Source organism: Babylonia areolata, chromosome 21 (genome assembly GCF_041734735.1).
Source record: "Babylonia areolata isolate BAREFJ2019XMU chromosome 21, ASM4173473v1, whole genome shotgun sequence".
Lineage (NCBI taxonomy): Eukaryota > Metazoa > Mollusca > Gastropoda > Neogastropoda > Buccinidae > Babylonia > Babylonia areolata.
The window spans coordinates 33,920,159-33,935,158 of record NC_134896.1 but is presented as its reverse complement, the minus strand read 5'-3'; the positions used below and the strand labels follow the sequence as shown (position 1 = coordinate 33,935,158).

The 15,000-nt window shown below is 42.6% G+C and overlaps 1 protein-coding gene across 1 annotated transcript in view; it reads left to right on the top strand.

Annotated features, from left to right (window-relative positions):
- LOC143296084 (uncharacterized) overlaps positions 1 to 15,000 on the top strand; it is a 93,095-nt gene that overhangs the window by 46,872 nt on the left and 31,223 nt on the right. Inside the window, exon 5 of the mRNA XM_076607841.1 lies at positions 3,120 to 3,277. Coding sequence (XP_076463956.1) covers positions 3,120 to 3,277 — 158 coding nt within the window. The remainder of the gene's footprint in view (positions 1 to 3,119; positions 3,278 to 15,000) is intronic.

Here is a 15,000-nt window from a genome sequence, read left to right as displayed (position 1 = left end):
GACATGGGTGGTGTTGGAGAAGAAGGAAGCCGAGAGTACTTATAGATAGGTTTTTAAAAAAGATGAGTTTTTAGTGATGAGCGAAAAGCAGAAATAGAATCGGATGCACGGATATGATGAGGAAGGTTGTTCTAGATGTGAGGAGCAGCAAAGAAGAAAGAACGTTTACCATAGGTTCTTGTATTGAGACGATGAAGTTATTATTATTAGAAAAAAGAAGAAGAAGAAGAAAAAAAGTTCTCTCGTGATTTCACTTAAGGGCTCCAGACATGGTAAAAATCACGTCACCACAGGACTATAATGACGAGCGTTCCTTCATTTATTTTGTTAATCAGAGGGGAGCCACGGCCCTCGCTCCGCGTGATTCCGTCACTGAATTTGCCATCCGTAATGAACACTCACTGAACACATCACAAACTCAGTAGGGGGGTTTACCATCTCAGGTGGGTGTCCTTCTGATGATCTGGATCTGGATCTGGCTGCATACGTCGCAGGAGCCAATCATCGGCTATAAACGCGACGGATTTAGGAGAGCGCAAAAATAGTATAAAAGGCCACCACATTGTCCTAACAGTCTTTCCTACTGGTTCAGGTCTCAATGAGTAGCCACTACAGGTATCTACAGGTTTAAAAACTGGTTAAAATCTCTTCTGCTGTCTAGATTCTTAGGAGGCATTTGATGTTGATATGCCAAGCGCTGATGTAAATGCGCTGGCAGAGCCTGCTCTGACGATGTTCTCCTCCAGATTGTTCCAGTCCATCACTGTCCGCACGAAGAAGGAATGTGCGTACTGTTCTGTGTTACTGATAGGTAGCTGGAAGCCACGAGTGTTTCTGACCACGCGGCGTTCGACGATGTTGGAGACTTCGAAGTCCTCATACTTGGGGGGTCGTATCCGTCCGTCTGCGGCCAGCACTCACATGGGTCAGGAAGTTTTTTGGGGTGGAATGGCGGGGATGAGATCTCCAGCTATCTTGTACATCAGGCCTAGTCGTGCCTGTCTGCGACGATCAGCCAGTGCGGGGGTCGGGGGGTGGGGGGGTGAGGGAGATTCAAATCCAGCAGCATTCGGGTTACACAACATGGTTCTTTGAAACCAGAGAGGCTGATTCTAAGTTGCTGTTTCACTGCGGAAACGTAGATTGCGACAGAGTGGGATGGGGAGTGGTTGTATTAGGAACACACGCGCACGCACACACACACACACACACACACACACACACACACACACACACACACACACACACACACACACACACACACAGACATGGCATACAGGCACTAGCATGGTGTTAGTAAAATGCATAGGAAAAGAATGAACAAAATGAAAGAAACAAACACACACAACACACACCGCACCACAGACCACAATGGGGGATAGAGGGTGAGGAAGGTTCTCAGTCAACCATACACATTGGACAAACAGTATCATTAAAATGAACAATATACACTTACATTAGAGAGAGATAGAGAGAGACAGACAGACAGACTGACAAACAAACAGACAGACAGACAGACAGATTAAAAACCAAAACGAAACATAGCAAGAGATAACCGAGTATGTGAAAGTGCGCACTTCAGCTTAAAAGACACACCCCCCAAAAAAACAAAAAAACAAAAACACCCCCCCCCCCCAAAAAAAAAAACCCCAAACAAACAGACAACAACAAACAAACAAACAAACAAACAACAACAACAACAACAAAACCAACAAAACAAAACAACAACAACAAAAAACAATAACAAAAACAAAAAAAACAACAAAAAAACCCAACAAAAACAAAAACAAAACAAAAAAGCCCCTCAAAACACAAAAACAAAACAAAAGAAAACAAAGTGATAAAAGCAACAACCTTCCCCCAACGCTATATTCATTTGTTCCAGAAAAGAAGTAGAGTAAACAATGCCCGTTTCAGTACAAACATCATTTCCTTCATTGACAAATAAATGTCCTGTTTCCTGTTTTCTTTAGAACGTGGCGAGACGTTTTGACCACATGGGCAGACAAAAAATATCTATCTATCTATCTATCTGTCTACCTACCTACCTACATATCTATCTATCTGTCTCTCTATATATACATATATCCATAAATATATATATATGTGTGTGTGTGTGTGTGTGTGTGGTTCTGTTGTTGAATTATATGGCGGTTATCTCTGAGGACGATATCATTTCGCAGTAGCCGTGCAGAAAAGACAGAAAGGAAGGGTGGGGGGTAGAGGAGGGGGAAGGGAAATGTCCTCGACGAACTCAGAAAGCCGACAAAAGTACGGGAAATCTTCCCTTTGCATTTTAAAGGAAGTTTTTGGAGCACTGCAGTCAAGACGTATGAACAAAGTAAGAAGAAGAAGAAAAAGAAAAAGGAAGAGGTGGTGGAGAAGGAGGAGGAGAAGAAGAAGATAACCGTAACGACAATAACAGACACAACAAAAACAACAATAACAGCAGCAGCAACGATCAAGAACTTGATGATGATGATGATGGTGATGATGAAGAAGAGGAAGGAGAAGAAGAAGGAGAAGAAAGAAGAAGAACAAGAAGAAGAAGAAGCACCACCACCACCACCACTGCTACAACAACAGCGACAAGAACAACAACAACAACAATAGCAGCAGCAGCAGGAGCAGCAGCAGCAGCAGCAGCAGAAACGAATATAATTATCCTAAACGGTACAACAACTGTAAAAGCAATCCAGTGTTCCTTGTGTCGCTTCTGCACAAAATCAAGACAACGCTTTCTTTGCAGAAGTCAAGATGACCTGGACTGCTGTATCATGAGCTATCTCAACAGCGTTAAAAAAAGGTTGCTTAGCGTTAACATTCCCCCCCCCCCCCCCCCAAAGTTTACGCTGATTTCATGGACTGTGTAAAACTGCTAACGGTAAGCACTGGTAATTAAGATCGCTAATGAACCTCGCCCCCCCCGGCCCCTCGTTTTTTTTATAACACTGAACAACAGTGTTCTGCTGTATTGTATTGTGTTGTATTATATTGTATTGTATTGCCCTTGGTACACAGATCTATCCCCCTGACCCTGGAAGTTGGATTTTTTTTTTTTTTTTTTTTTTTTGCAGCAAGCCGTTGACCCCGGAAGTGGATTTTTGTTGTTGTTGCAGCCGGGTACTTTATCCCCCTGACCCCGGAAGTGGTGTTGGTGCGGGACGTGACCAATCACAGCGTGACGCTGACGTGGTCCACGCCGGACGCGGCGCCCAGCCACATCGTGTACGTCGTGCAGGAGAAGGAGAAGAACGACTGGGCTGAGGCACACCTGGTGAGTCTGGAGTGTGTCGTCGTCATCGTTGTCTTTGTCGTTTGTGGTGCTTGTTGTTGTCGTTTTTGTTGTTCTTGTTGCTACTGTCCACGTGTGTTGTCGTCGTCGTTGCTGTGTTGTTGTTGTTGTTGTTGTTGCTGCTGCCGTTTGTTTTGTTGTTATTGTGGTTGTGGTGGTGGTGGTGCTTGTTGTTGTTGTCGTCGTTTTTGTTGTTGTCGTTTGTTGTTGTTGTTGTCGTCGTCGTTGTTATTGTCCTGTGTTGTTATTGTTGTTGTTATTGTTGTCGTTCGGTGTTCTTGTCGTTTTTGCTGTTGTTGTTTTTGTTTGTTGTTGATGTTGTTGTCGTTGTTGTTGTGTTGTGTTTTGTTGTATTGCTGTTGTGCAGTGCAGTGTTGTGTTGTGTTGTGTTGTGTTGTGCTGTGTTGTGTTGTGCTGTGCTGTGTTGTGCTGTGTTGTGCTGTGTTGTGCTGTGCTGTGCTGTGCTGTGCTGTGCTGTGTTGTGCTGTGCTGTGCTGTGCTGTGTTGTGTTGTGCTGTGTTGTGTTGTGTTGTGCTGTGTTGTGCTGTGCTGTGTTGTGTTGTGTTGTGTTGTGTTGTGTTGTGTTGTGCTGTGCTGTGCTGTGCTGTGCTGTGCTGTGCTGTGCTGTGCTGTGTTGTGCTGTGCTGTGCTGTGCTGTGCTGTGTTGTGTTGTGTTGTGTTGTGTTGTGCTGTGTTGTGTTGTGCTGTGCTGTGCTGTGTTGTGCTGTGCTGTGTTGTGCTGTGCTGTGCTGTGCTGTGCTGTTTGAACTGTGCTTTTCTCTGATGTGCTCTGCTTTGTCGCGTCATGTGGCATTGCATTGAATCGCATTGCATTGCACTGCATTGCACTGTATTGTATTGTATTGTATTGCATTGCTTTTGGCCACAACACATTTCTCTCAGTCAAATTCTGGTTGCTTCCCCACGGGGAGTACAGCGACACCCATATTTATTTTTCCCTATCTTTTTTTCTGTCTGCAACTGTACTTGTTTCTTTTTTTTTTTCAAACCTCAAAGTAGATCGTATTTCACAGAATTTTGCCTAGGACATCCGCTTATACTCTGTCGTAGGTTCTTTTACGTGCCATAATATATGCATGCTGCACGGGGGACCTCGGCTTATCGTCTGACGGGAAGGACTAGCACCTATACCACTACCGATGATCCAGTGGAGGGGATAGGGGAGGAGGAGTAAAAATCACGTTCGGTATATGAGAGGAGGAGTAAAAATCACGTTCGGTATACGGGAGGAGGAGTAAAGAAAATCACGTTCGGTATACGGGAGGAGAAGTAAAAATCACGATCGGTATACGAGGAGGAGTAAAAATCACGTTCAGTATACGGGAGAAGGAGTAAAAATCACGTTCGGTATACGGGAGGAGGAGTAAAAAAAAAAATCACGTTCGGTATACGAGAGGAGGAGTAAAAATCACGTTCGGTATACGGGAGGAGAAGTAAAAATCACGATCGGTATACGAGGAGGAGTAAAAATCACGTTCAGTATACGGGAGAAGGAGTAAAAATCACGTTCGTTATGTGGGAGGAGGAGTAAAAATCACGTTCGGTATACGAGGAGGACAAAAAAATCACGTTCGGTATACGAGAGGAGGACAAAAAAATCACGTTCGGTATACGGGAGGAGGACAAAAAAATCACGTTCGGTATACGAGAGGAGGAAAAAAAAAATCACGGTTGGTATACGAGAGGAGGAGGAGTAAAAATCACGTTCGTTATACGAGAGGCGGAGTAAAACTCCCGTTCAGTATACGGGATTCGAACCTGTGCACACGCGTACGCGCTTCCTTGTCGGGCACGTTACCACCAGGCAAAAACCGCTCCATCATCACTTCAAGCAACATTGCTTGATGCATGCACACTTTTCCGCCAAAGAGCTGATCAGTTGCATTCTTCTTCTACCTCCTCACCTCTTAACTGTCGGAAGAGTCATTGGGAGAAGAAGATCAAGTTTTTTTTTTAGTTTTTTTTTTTATACGACTAATGAAAAAACCCCTTTTATGTAGACTGTCGGTCTCTCTCTTTTGATGATCTTGGGTATCGGATGGCACGTTAGGATTTACTGCACAATATGATGAGAATGTGTTCTTTACAGTTAGCTGTTCATTCTTTCGATCTTTATGATATTTAGAAGAAGAAGAAAAAGAATTCTTGAAAAAAAGTTGCATTTTTCCTTTCTTTCTCTCTCAAAAGGTGCTCTCGTTGCCTGAAAATGAAATGAATAAATGAGCACATTTTTATGCTTTTGAAGTGCGCTCTTTGGCCCAAGACGTGGGAGTGGCATTATCGTGTCTTTTTGTTCTTGCGGTTTTTGTTGTTGTTGTGTTGTGTTGTGTTAGGTTGCGTTGCGCTGTACTGTGCTGTGTTGTGTTGTGCTGCGATGTGATGCAATGCGTTGCTGTGCTGTGATGCAATGCGTTGCGTTGCGTTGCGCTGTCTGTGCTGTGCTGTGATGTGATGTGATGCAATGCGTTGCGTTGCGCTGTCTGTGCTGTGCTGTGATGTGATGCAATGCAATGCGTTGCGTTGCGCTGTCTGTGCTGTGCTGTGCTGTGCTATGATGTGATGCAATGCGTTGCGTTGCGCTGTCTGTGCTGTGCTGTGCTGTGCTGTGATGCAATGCAATGCGTTGCGTTGCGCTGTCTGTGCTGTGCTGTGATGTGATGTGATGCAATGCGTTGCGTTGCGTTGCGCTGTCTGTGCTGTGCTGTGCTGTGCTGTGCTGTGATGTGATGCAATGCGTTGCGTTGCGTTGCGTTGCGCTGTCTGTGCTGTGCTGTGTTGTGCTGTGATGTGATGCAGTGCGTTGCGCTGTCTGTGCTGTGCTGTGCTGTGCTGTGCTATGATGTGATGCAATGCGTTGCGTTGCGTTGCGCTGTCTGTGCTGTGCTGTGATGTGATGCAATGCGTTGCGTTGCGCTGTCTGTGCTGTGCTGTGCTATGATGTGATGCAATGCGTTGCGTTGCGCTGTGCTGTGCTCTGGTGCAGTGCGTCGCATTACGTTGCGCTGTGCTGTTTGGTTCTGTGCTGTTCTATGATATAATGCAATGCGTTGCGTTACGCTGTTGCTGTGCTGTGATATGTTGCAATGCGTTGTGTTGCGTTGCGCTGTTTCTGTGCTGTGCTGTGTTGCGTTGCGTTGCGTTGCGCTGTGTCTGTGCTGTGATATAATGCGTTGCGTTGCGTTGCGTTGCGCTGTGTCTGTGCTGTGATATGATGCAATGCGTTGCGTTGCGCTGTGCTGTGCTGTTTGGTTCTGTGCTGTGCTGTGCTGTCCTGTGATATGATGCAACGCGTTGCGTTGCGTTGCGTTGCGCTGTCTGTGCTGTACTGTGTTGGGTCCTGTTGTGTCGTGTCATGGCGTGTTGTGTTGCGTCGTGTCGTGTCGTATAGTGTTGTACTGTGTTCTGTTGCATATCTATGTTGTATCATGTCGTTTTCTTCTCACACTAACCTTTTCTGCGTCATAAAACAAACAAACAAACATGCAAAAAGACAACCAACAACAACAACAACAACAAACGACATCAACATAAAACAACAACAAACAAAATAAATCACCTCAAAACAACTACAACAACAAACAACAACAACAGCAAACAAACAGGTGGGCTGCTCTCTCCAGGGGAAGGGGATATACCGAAGACTTCAACGCTCCTCCCATCCCATCCCTCCCTTTCCAACACCCCCCACACCCCCACAACACCCCCCCCCACACACACACACGCACCGCCACCCCCACCCTCTGTCAGAGTCAATAGTCTGTAGCCTTAAATATGACCATATTGATTATATATCCCAGTCAACCAGTGTTCAGCTGGAGTTAATTTGGGTGTGTGGGAGGAAAGTGGCAGAATAGTGAACACGTCCATTTGCTAATACAGTGCTTGTGAGGGTCTGGGTTCAATTCCTGCTCTCGCCACCCCCCCCGCCCCCCCCGACTTTTTTTTTGTTTGTTTGCAAGTTTGACTGGGAAAATCAAATCAAGCGTAAAGTCATTCGGATTAGATGATAAATCGAGGTCCCATGTGCAGCACGAACTTAGCACTCTGAAAAAAAAAAAAAAAAAAAAAAAAAGGAGAAAAAAAGGACCCCAAGGCAACTGGCATCTGGCGAAATTCTGCAGATGAAACCCACTCTTTTAGGCACACACACACACACACACACACACACACACACACACACACACACACACACACATATATATATATATATATAGATAGATAGATAGATAGATAGATAGATAGATAGATAGATAGATATATGCGTGCAATCAAGGACTGACAAAGCGTGTTTGGGTTATGCTGCTTGGTCAGGCAGAATCTGCCTAACAGATTGTGGGGGTGAGGGGGGTGGGGGGTGGGGGGGTGGGGGGTAGCATGTATGGGTTTGCCCGAACACAGTGACACCTCCTAGAGAAACCGAAACTGAAACTGAAACTGGAACAGGTGCCGAGAGAGCGACAGATGTGAAGAACCGTGCATTCACACTGTCACCTGATGTGTCCTCTCCGTATCTCTCCCTGAAACTGTAAAGTTGGAATTGTTTTTGAGCTTACTGATCATTTTACTGTAGCAATGCGCAGAGCTGTTTATGTGATTTCTTCTTCTTCTTCTTTTTTTTTCGTCCTCTTGTTATTGTTGTTGCTGTTGTTATTTTGCTATCTTCCTCCTCCTCTTCCTCCTTTCTGTGAATTTACAGACATGGATGCTGTGTCTTACCTTATCTTACCTCGTATATCTTTTCTTTTCCGTCGTCTTTATTATTTTTCTTCAAACGTACTTTCTTTCTCTTCTACTTCTTCGTTCTCGTCCATCTTCTCCAGCTTCTTCTTCTTGTAAACTCAAATATTTCCATTCTTCTTCTTCTCCTCCTCATTCTTCTTCTCTATCTTCTTCTTCTTCTCCTTTTCCTTCTTCTGTTCCCCCTCTTCTTCTTCTCCTCCTCGTCCTCCTCCGTTCTTCTCTTCCTCCTCCTGTTCCCCCTCCTCCTCCTTCTTCTTCTCTTTCTCCTCCTCCTTATTCTTCCTCCTCCTCCACCACCTCCTCCTCCTTCTTTTCTTCCTCCTGTTCCTCCTCCTCCTCCTTCATCTTCTTCTTCTTCTCCTCCACCTCCTTCTCCTCCTCCTTCTTCTCTTCCTCCTCCTCCTTCTTCTTCTTCTCCTCCACCTCCTCCTGCTCCTCCATTTTCTTCTTCTCTTCCTTCTCCTGTTCCTCCTCCTCTTCTTCTGCCTCTTTCCTTTACCTTGCTAGGGCCCTCAAGGCCTGATCAGCGCGATTGGGTGCATGCAAAGATCAGGCGTCTGCTCTTTATTTTTCAGCAGATGTGGTGTAGCGCATATGAAGCAGCCCGCACGCTTTGACACCTCCTTGAAACTGAAACTGCTACTGAAGCTGCCTCTTTTTCTGTTCTTGTTCTTCTTCAGGTTGTTGTTGTTGTTGTTGCTGCTGCTGCTGCTGTTGTTGTTGTTGTTCTCCTTCTTCTTCTTCAGGTTCTTGTTGTTGCTGTTGTTCTTGTTCTTCTTCAGGTTCTTGTTGCTGCTGCTGCTTCTGCTGTTGTTGTTGTTCTTGTTTTTCTTCGGGTTCTTGTTTTTCTTCGGGTTCTTGTTGTTGTTGCTGCTGCTGTTGTTGTTGTTGTTGTTGTTCTTCTTCTTCTTCAGGTTCTTGTTGTTGCTGTTGTTGTTGTTCTTGTTCTTCAGGTTCCTGTTGTTGTTTTTATTCTTGTTCTTCCTGTTCTTCTTCAGGTTCTTGTTGTTGTTGTTGCTGCTGCTGCTGTTGTTCTTGTTATTATTATTTTTTTTTAGCAGACAAAGCCGTGAAGTTTTCACATTATTTCCCCCCCCGCCCCCTACCATCCTACATAATGATCTCTGTCTCTGTCTGCTGCTGCTGTTGCTGTTGTTGTTATTGTTATTCTTCTTTTTCTTCCGCTCCTCACACAACATTACTTTATCATTCCACGTCTCTATTTATAGACGAATCCACACAGACAAAGTTCACTTCCCTTTGTAAACCAGCTTCTCTTTGTTTTCCTGATCAGTTCCTTTTTAGCAGACAAAGCCGTGAAGTTTTCACATTATTTCCCCTCCCCCCCCCTCCGCCCCCCACCATCCTACAGAATGATCTCTGTCTGCATCCTTGGGGAGCTGTTAATCAGGATTTCCCATTCTGGTTAATTAAGAAAAAAACGCTTCCAGAGTCTGTTGTTGTTTGATGTCTGTCACCAGCACCTCGGCAGGACTGAAACAGCGTTACATTGACATAAATAATCGCTTAAAAGATGTTTACTTTTTTGGGGTGTATATTCAACTCGAGGCCATGAATTTCACAAAGCCTACACACACACAAAAAGAAAAAAACACCCCTAACAACAAAAGCAACAAAAAACAAACACCCCCACCCCCAAAAAACAACAACAACAACAACAAAAACAACAACAAAAAAAAAACAAAAAAAAAACAACAACAAACAAACAAAACAAAACAAAACAACAGTTCAAATGTAACTTTTAAAAAATCCTTCCTGTGGTTTTAAAACATTTCTTGCCATGAAACACATAAATTCAGTTTCCTGTATTAAAAACACACACAAAAACACCACAAAACAACAACAACAACAAAAAACAGCAAGCCATCTTTTCAAATATAGTTTTTGCATTAGCTTCACATACATGAGAAAAAAAAATTCAATGTTACTTTTGACAACATTTTTTTTTTCTTCTTCTGTATTTAGAAACGGTTCTTGCCATTAAACACACAATCTCAATTTTTGTGTTTTAAAATACCATCAATCATACTTTTTCGTTTCAGTACTGTAATCAGATTTTCATTCCCTTTTTTTCTTTTTCTTTTTCACAGCAGCGCTTTGCAAGAGAATCATCCATCATCAACGTGAAGTCATATACAGGGTTCACAAAATGTTAAGGACCGCGTGGGAAATATTACGGATTTTCGTCTTGGGGGGTATGGTGAAGAGGTGCTGAATTTTCCAGCAAACATCGGTGTATGCTGCCAATGTATTGAGCACCACACACATCACTTGAGGTGCTTTCATGCACGTGCACATGCAGTCTTTACAACGAAAATGGAAACCATTTGCTCATGAATCAGTGAATAACTGTAGATTGTTGGTTGAAACAGAAGTTTTTCAAACACGTTTTTTTTTTCTCCAAGCTTTTGATTGTGCATGTATGCCTTAAACAGTCGCTGGTGTAGTCAGTGATGAGCAGGTGGTGGACCAAATACACTCTGTGTAAAGTGTATCCTCTCCCTCTCTCTGTCTCTGTCTCTCTCTATTTTGTTTATATTAATTTGGAATCTATACAGGTATTATGATTACTATCCGTTTAATATTCATGTAATAACCCCTTCAGACAGGTGCCATGGCCTAGTCTGAATAAAATATTCACATTCATATTCATATTCATATTCGTATTCGTATTCACATTCTCTCTCTCTCTCTCTCTCTCTCTCTCTCTCTCTCTCTCTCTCTCTCTCTAATATATAATAACATAGTTAACCATAGTTGACTGAATGCTGATATGTTCCGGAATGAAAGTAAGGAGTACATGAAATTATGTATGTGAGAGGATGGTCGAATTTTCTTTTCTTTTTTTTTTCTTTTTTTTTCCTTAGTATTTTCTTTGAAGTGATACTAGGTACATATATAATTATGGTGTCAGTGTTACCAATCTTTTTTGACTGCAATGTTTAAAATTTACATCATAAAGATTATTGTAATCTGTTGATGTGAAAATGTTACCCCCTTGTCAAAAGACCTTTGCAGGCAATGACAATAAAACATTTCAAGTTTCAAGTTTCAAAGTTTCTCTCTCTCTCTCTCTCTCTCTCTCTCTCTCTCTCTCTCTCTCTCTCTCTCTGTTTCTTTCTTTCTTCTTACTATATGGCCGCCCTGAAAATCTGGAGAAAACAAAGTCATTCATTGCCAGAATCGGACTGAATCGTGTAGCTGTGAACGCCAAGAAGAACAAGATCTATCATTGTTCTTAAAAAAGAAAAAAAAAAAAAAAAAGAGAAGGAAGAAAATAGGAAACACGCATGCTTTAATGAGGTGGTCCTTAACTTTTTTTGTGTGTGAAGACTTCTGAAACAGACTTACCATAATTATATTAGAGCAATTTTGGAATCGATGAGTGGGGAGTATCATCGTCCACATTCCAGTCATTTTTTTCAGTATAGTTTCTTAATGTTCTTGCTCAACCAGTTCTTGCAATAAGGTTTTGATGCACATTGTAAGATTTTTTTTTTAACGTTTAAAATGCCGTAATTGTACCATCAGGATTTAACAGATCGTCGAAGAAGTAAATCTGTTTATCATGTTAAAAAAAAAAAAAATTAAAGAATGGTCTTCGGTCCTATTTGGACATATTCTTTGAATCAAAGAAAACTGATTCATCAGATAAATTGTGGAACTGGGTTGTATTTGTTGCCTCCATTCTATATAAGATTCAAATAGATTTGTCCCGGAATTGTTAAATTGTGTTTGTTCATTGATAATTTCGGTGCTAATAATTCCAGTGTGTAAAAGCTTTGTTACACGACCTTAGTATATCTTTTACAAACGGGATAAAAAGAGATAATTTGATCGGATCAAATTGATTGCCGATGTAGATGTAGATCGTCGTTTTTAAGATGTACCGAGTTCTCTCTTTTATTTATTCCCATCCGTTGTATTTTCTGCTTATTCCATCTTTTTTTTCTATTCCAGACAATCCGAGAGGAATTATCTCTCTAAATAGCCATGCCTTTGTCAGTTTTGTTTTTATTTTTGTATCAACATATTGGACATGAGCATCAACACAATTGTACGATCATTTGTCAACAAAACATCAATGATTTTTAATCTGGTTAGATTTCAGTTCTTGTGCAAAAGTGACATAAATCCTACTAACGAATTACGTCTACTTCCCAACCAGACAGTATTTGATTTCCACGTATTGATAAATCACCCTGGTTTCTTTTTATCTCTCTCCAAAATTGTCCACCGTTTCCTAGACTTCTTTGAATGAGTCTCTTTCTTCTCTTTGTAAATATCTAGGCATCGCGTGCAAACTGTGAAATCACTAGGTATGTATGTCCCGATATAAATTCCTCTTATTTCCTTGCTTTCGTGTGTCCTGATGTTTCCACACACAACAGAAACAATTAAGGAGATACTGGGTCACCTTGTCAACACTCTCTTCGTATTAAGAACAAGCTAGACATACCATTTGTTATATGTCATCTCTTGTTGTTGTTGTTGTTGTTGTTGATGTTGTATTCAGAGCAGAGTTTATCAGTTTGTATCTCCGTTTACTTTTCGATCGTTTTCCATCAGTCACAACACAAATTCAAATACGCATACGTTGTGTCTATAACTTTTCTCTCTTCTCGACTGCTCTGAACCTTTGGAAAAGTTTCTTGTTTAAGTATTGGGTTTTTTTTTTGTCTCGATACGTTTCCATCCTCCTCCTCCCCCCCTTTTTTATTTATTTATTATTATTATTTTATTATTATTATTATTATTATTATTTTTTTTTTTTATTTTTTTTTTTTTTTTTTTTTTATCTCGTCCCTGATTTAGTGTGAGGGTTTCGTTTTCTTTCCAGCTGGGTGTCTGACACCGGTCTAGTAGAATGAAGAGACGGGGAGGGGGAGTGGGGGGGGGGGGCCGGGGGGGGGGGGGGGGGGGCCGGGGGGGGGGGGGGAGGAAAGGAAACACCTGTCTGTTTCCTTGTATGTTGTGGCCCGATTGAAATCGGTCACGAAGAGACGTGATCTGATTGGTTGTGGTCGGTCAAATGTCGTTCGTCTTCTGGTTTCCGCCTGCCCGTCTGTCCCCCCCTCCGCCCCCCCCCCCCCCCCACCCCCCACCCCCAACACACACACACCTCCCAATCCCCCTCACCCCCCCCACCCCCAACACACACACACCTCCCAATCCCCCTCACCCCCGCCCCATCTGTATCTGTCTCTCTGTGTGGTTATGCGTCTCTGTGTCTCTGTCTCTCAGTTTCTGCTTCTCTGTGTCCCAGTCTCTGTCTCTCTCTGTTTCTCTGTCTCTATGGGTTTTTCTCTGTCTCTGTCTCAGTCTCAGTCTCTGCCTGTCTTTCTCTGTCTCCTGTCTCAGTCTCTCTGTGTCTCTCCGTGTCTGTCTGTCTCTGTCTCTCTGTCTCTGTCTTAGTCTCTCTGTCTCAGTCTCTGTCTCTCTGTGTCTCTCCGTGTCTCTCTGTCTCTGTCTCAGTCTCTCTGTCTCAGTCTCTGTCTCTGTTTTTCTGTCTCTGTCTCAGTCTCTGTGTGTGTGTGTGTCTGTAGCTCTCTATCTCTGTCTCTCTCTGTCTGTCTCTCTTCTCTGTCTCTGTCTCTCCCACTCTCTTTCCCCCACGCTCCCACACTCCCTCCCTCCTTGTTCCCCTGTTGCCGTTTCCATTTGATCTCTCCCAGTCCCCTCTCTTTCCTTCTGCAATTTGATTTTGGGGAGTCGGAAGAGAGGGTGTGTGTGTGTGGAATGGGGGAGTGAGGGGGGGGGTGAGGGGAAGGAAGGATGCGGGGTCGTGGGGTGGGGGTGGGGGTGGGGGTGGGGTGGGGACTGATGTTCTTCATTCGAATGACAAAAGTGATTGTTGAACTGTCAGCCACGCGTGTGTTATTTTGTCTTTTTTTGTGTGTGTGTGTGTGTGTGTGTGGGTGGGTTTGTGTTGTTGTTTTTGTTGTTGTTGTTGTTGCTGTTGCGTATCATCATCGTTATCTCATCGTTATCATGGTTATCATCTTATCGTCATGATGATGATGATGATGATGATGATGATGATGATGATGATGATGATGATGATCATCATCATCATCATCATCATCATCATCATAATCGTCATCAAATTTGATCATAATCGTCGTCCTTGTCATCATAGTCGTCGTTGCTGTTGTATTCGTGAACATCCGGCTATTTCTTTCTGCACAAAACATCAGATCAATAAATAATGCGTTTCTTGATTAAGTGCATTTTTTTCACTTTCATTCATGTTAAGGAGTCAAAAAAGGACATATATCAGGGGGGAAAAAAACACTTTTTTTTTTTTTTAAACAGGCATGTAAACATGAACATATATTACAGGCTTCATTGACATGCATTCACTGATATCGTTCACGGAGCCATGAGGATTTTTTTTTCCTTCTCATTCGTTTGCATCTCAGGAATACATCTAACGGGTGTTTATGTTCATGATGATGGAATTTACAACAGGCAAAACGGATCGTAGTGGAAGAGTATATAGCCAGGAAAAACGTTTTTTTATAATGACTTTATCAGCAAATGGTCTCCATGTAAATCCTTGTTTTGCAATACCAATTAAAATAAGCAATGTATATTATGTCTCAACAATTTTGATATTGATATTATTGTAGTTTGCATCTTTGGGAGTTAAAGCATGGCCATATATGTGTTGAATATCGTGAGGTTGACAGCCTACAGTCTGTCGAGTTTCTTAGACTGTATTCGGCGACCGATTTTTGATTTTGATTTATCGACCTTTACCAGCATGTTCTTGTGGTTGTGATATTCCCCTCCCCCACTTTTTTCCCGTCTCCATCTTTCTATTACATGGATGTAATTCACTGAAGTTACTCGTGTATGCTTGTGTGTGTGTTTCATGATGTAAAATTTGAATAAAAATGTTTGGGAAAGAAATCCGATTG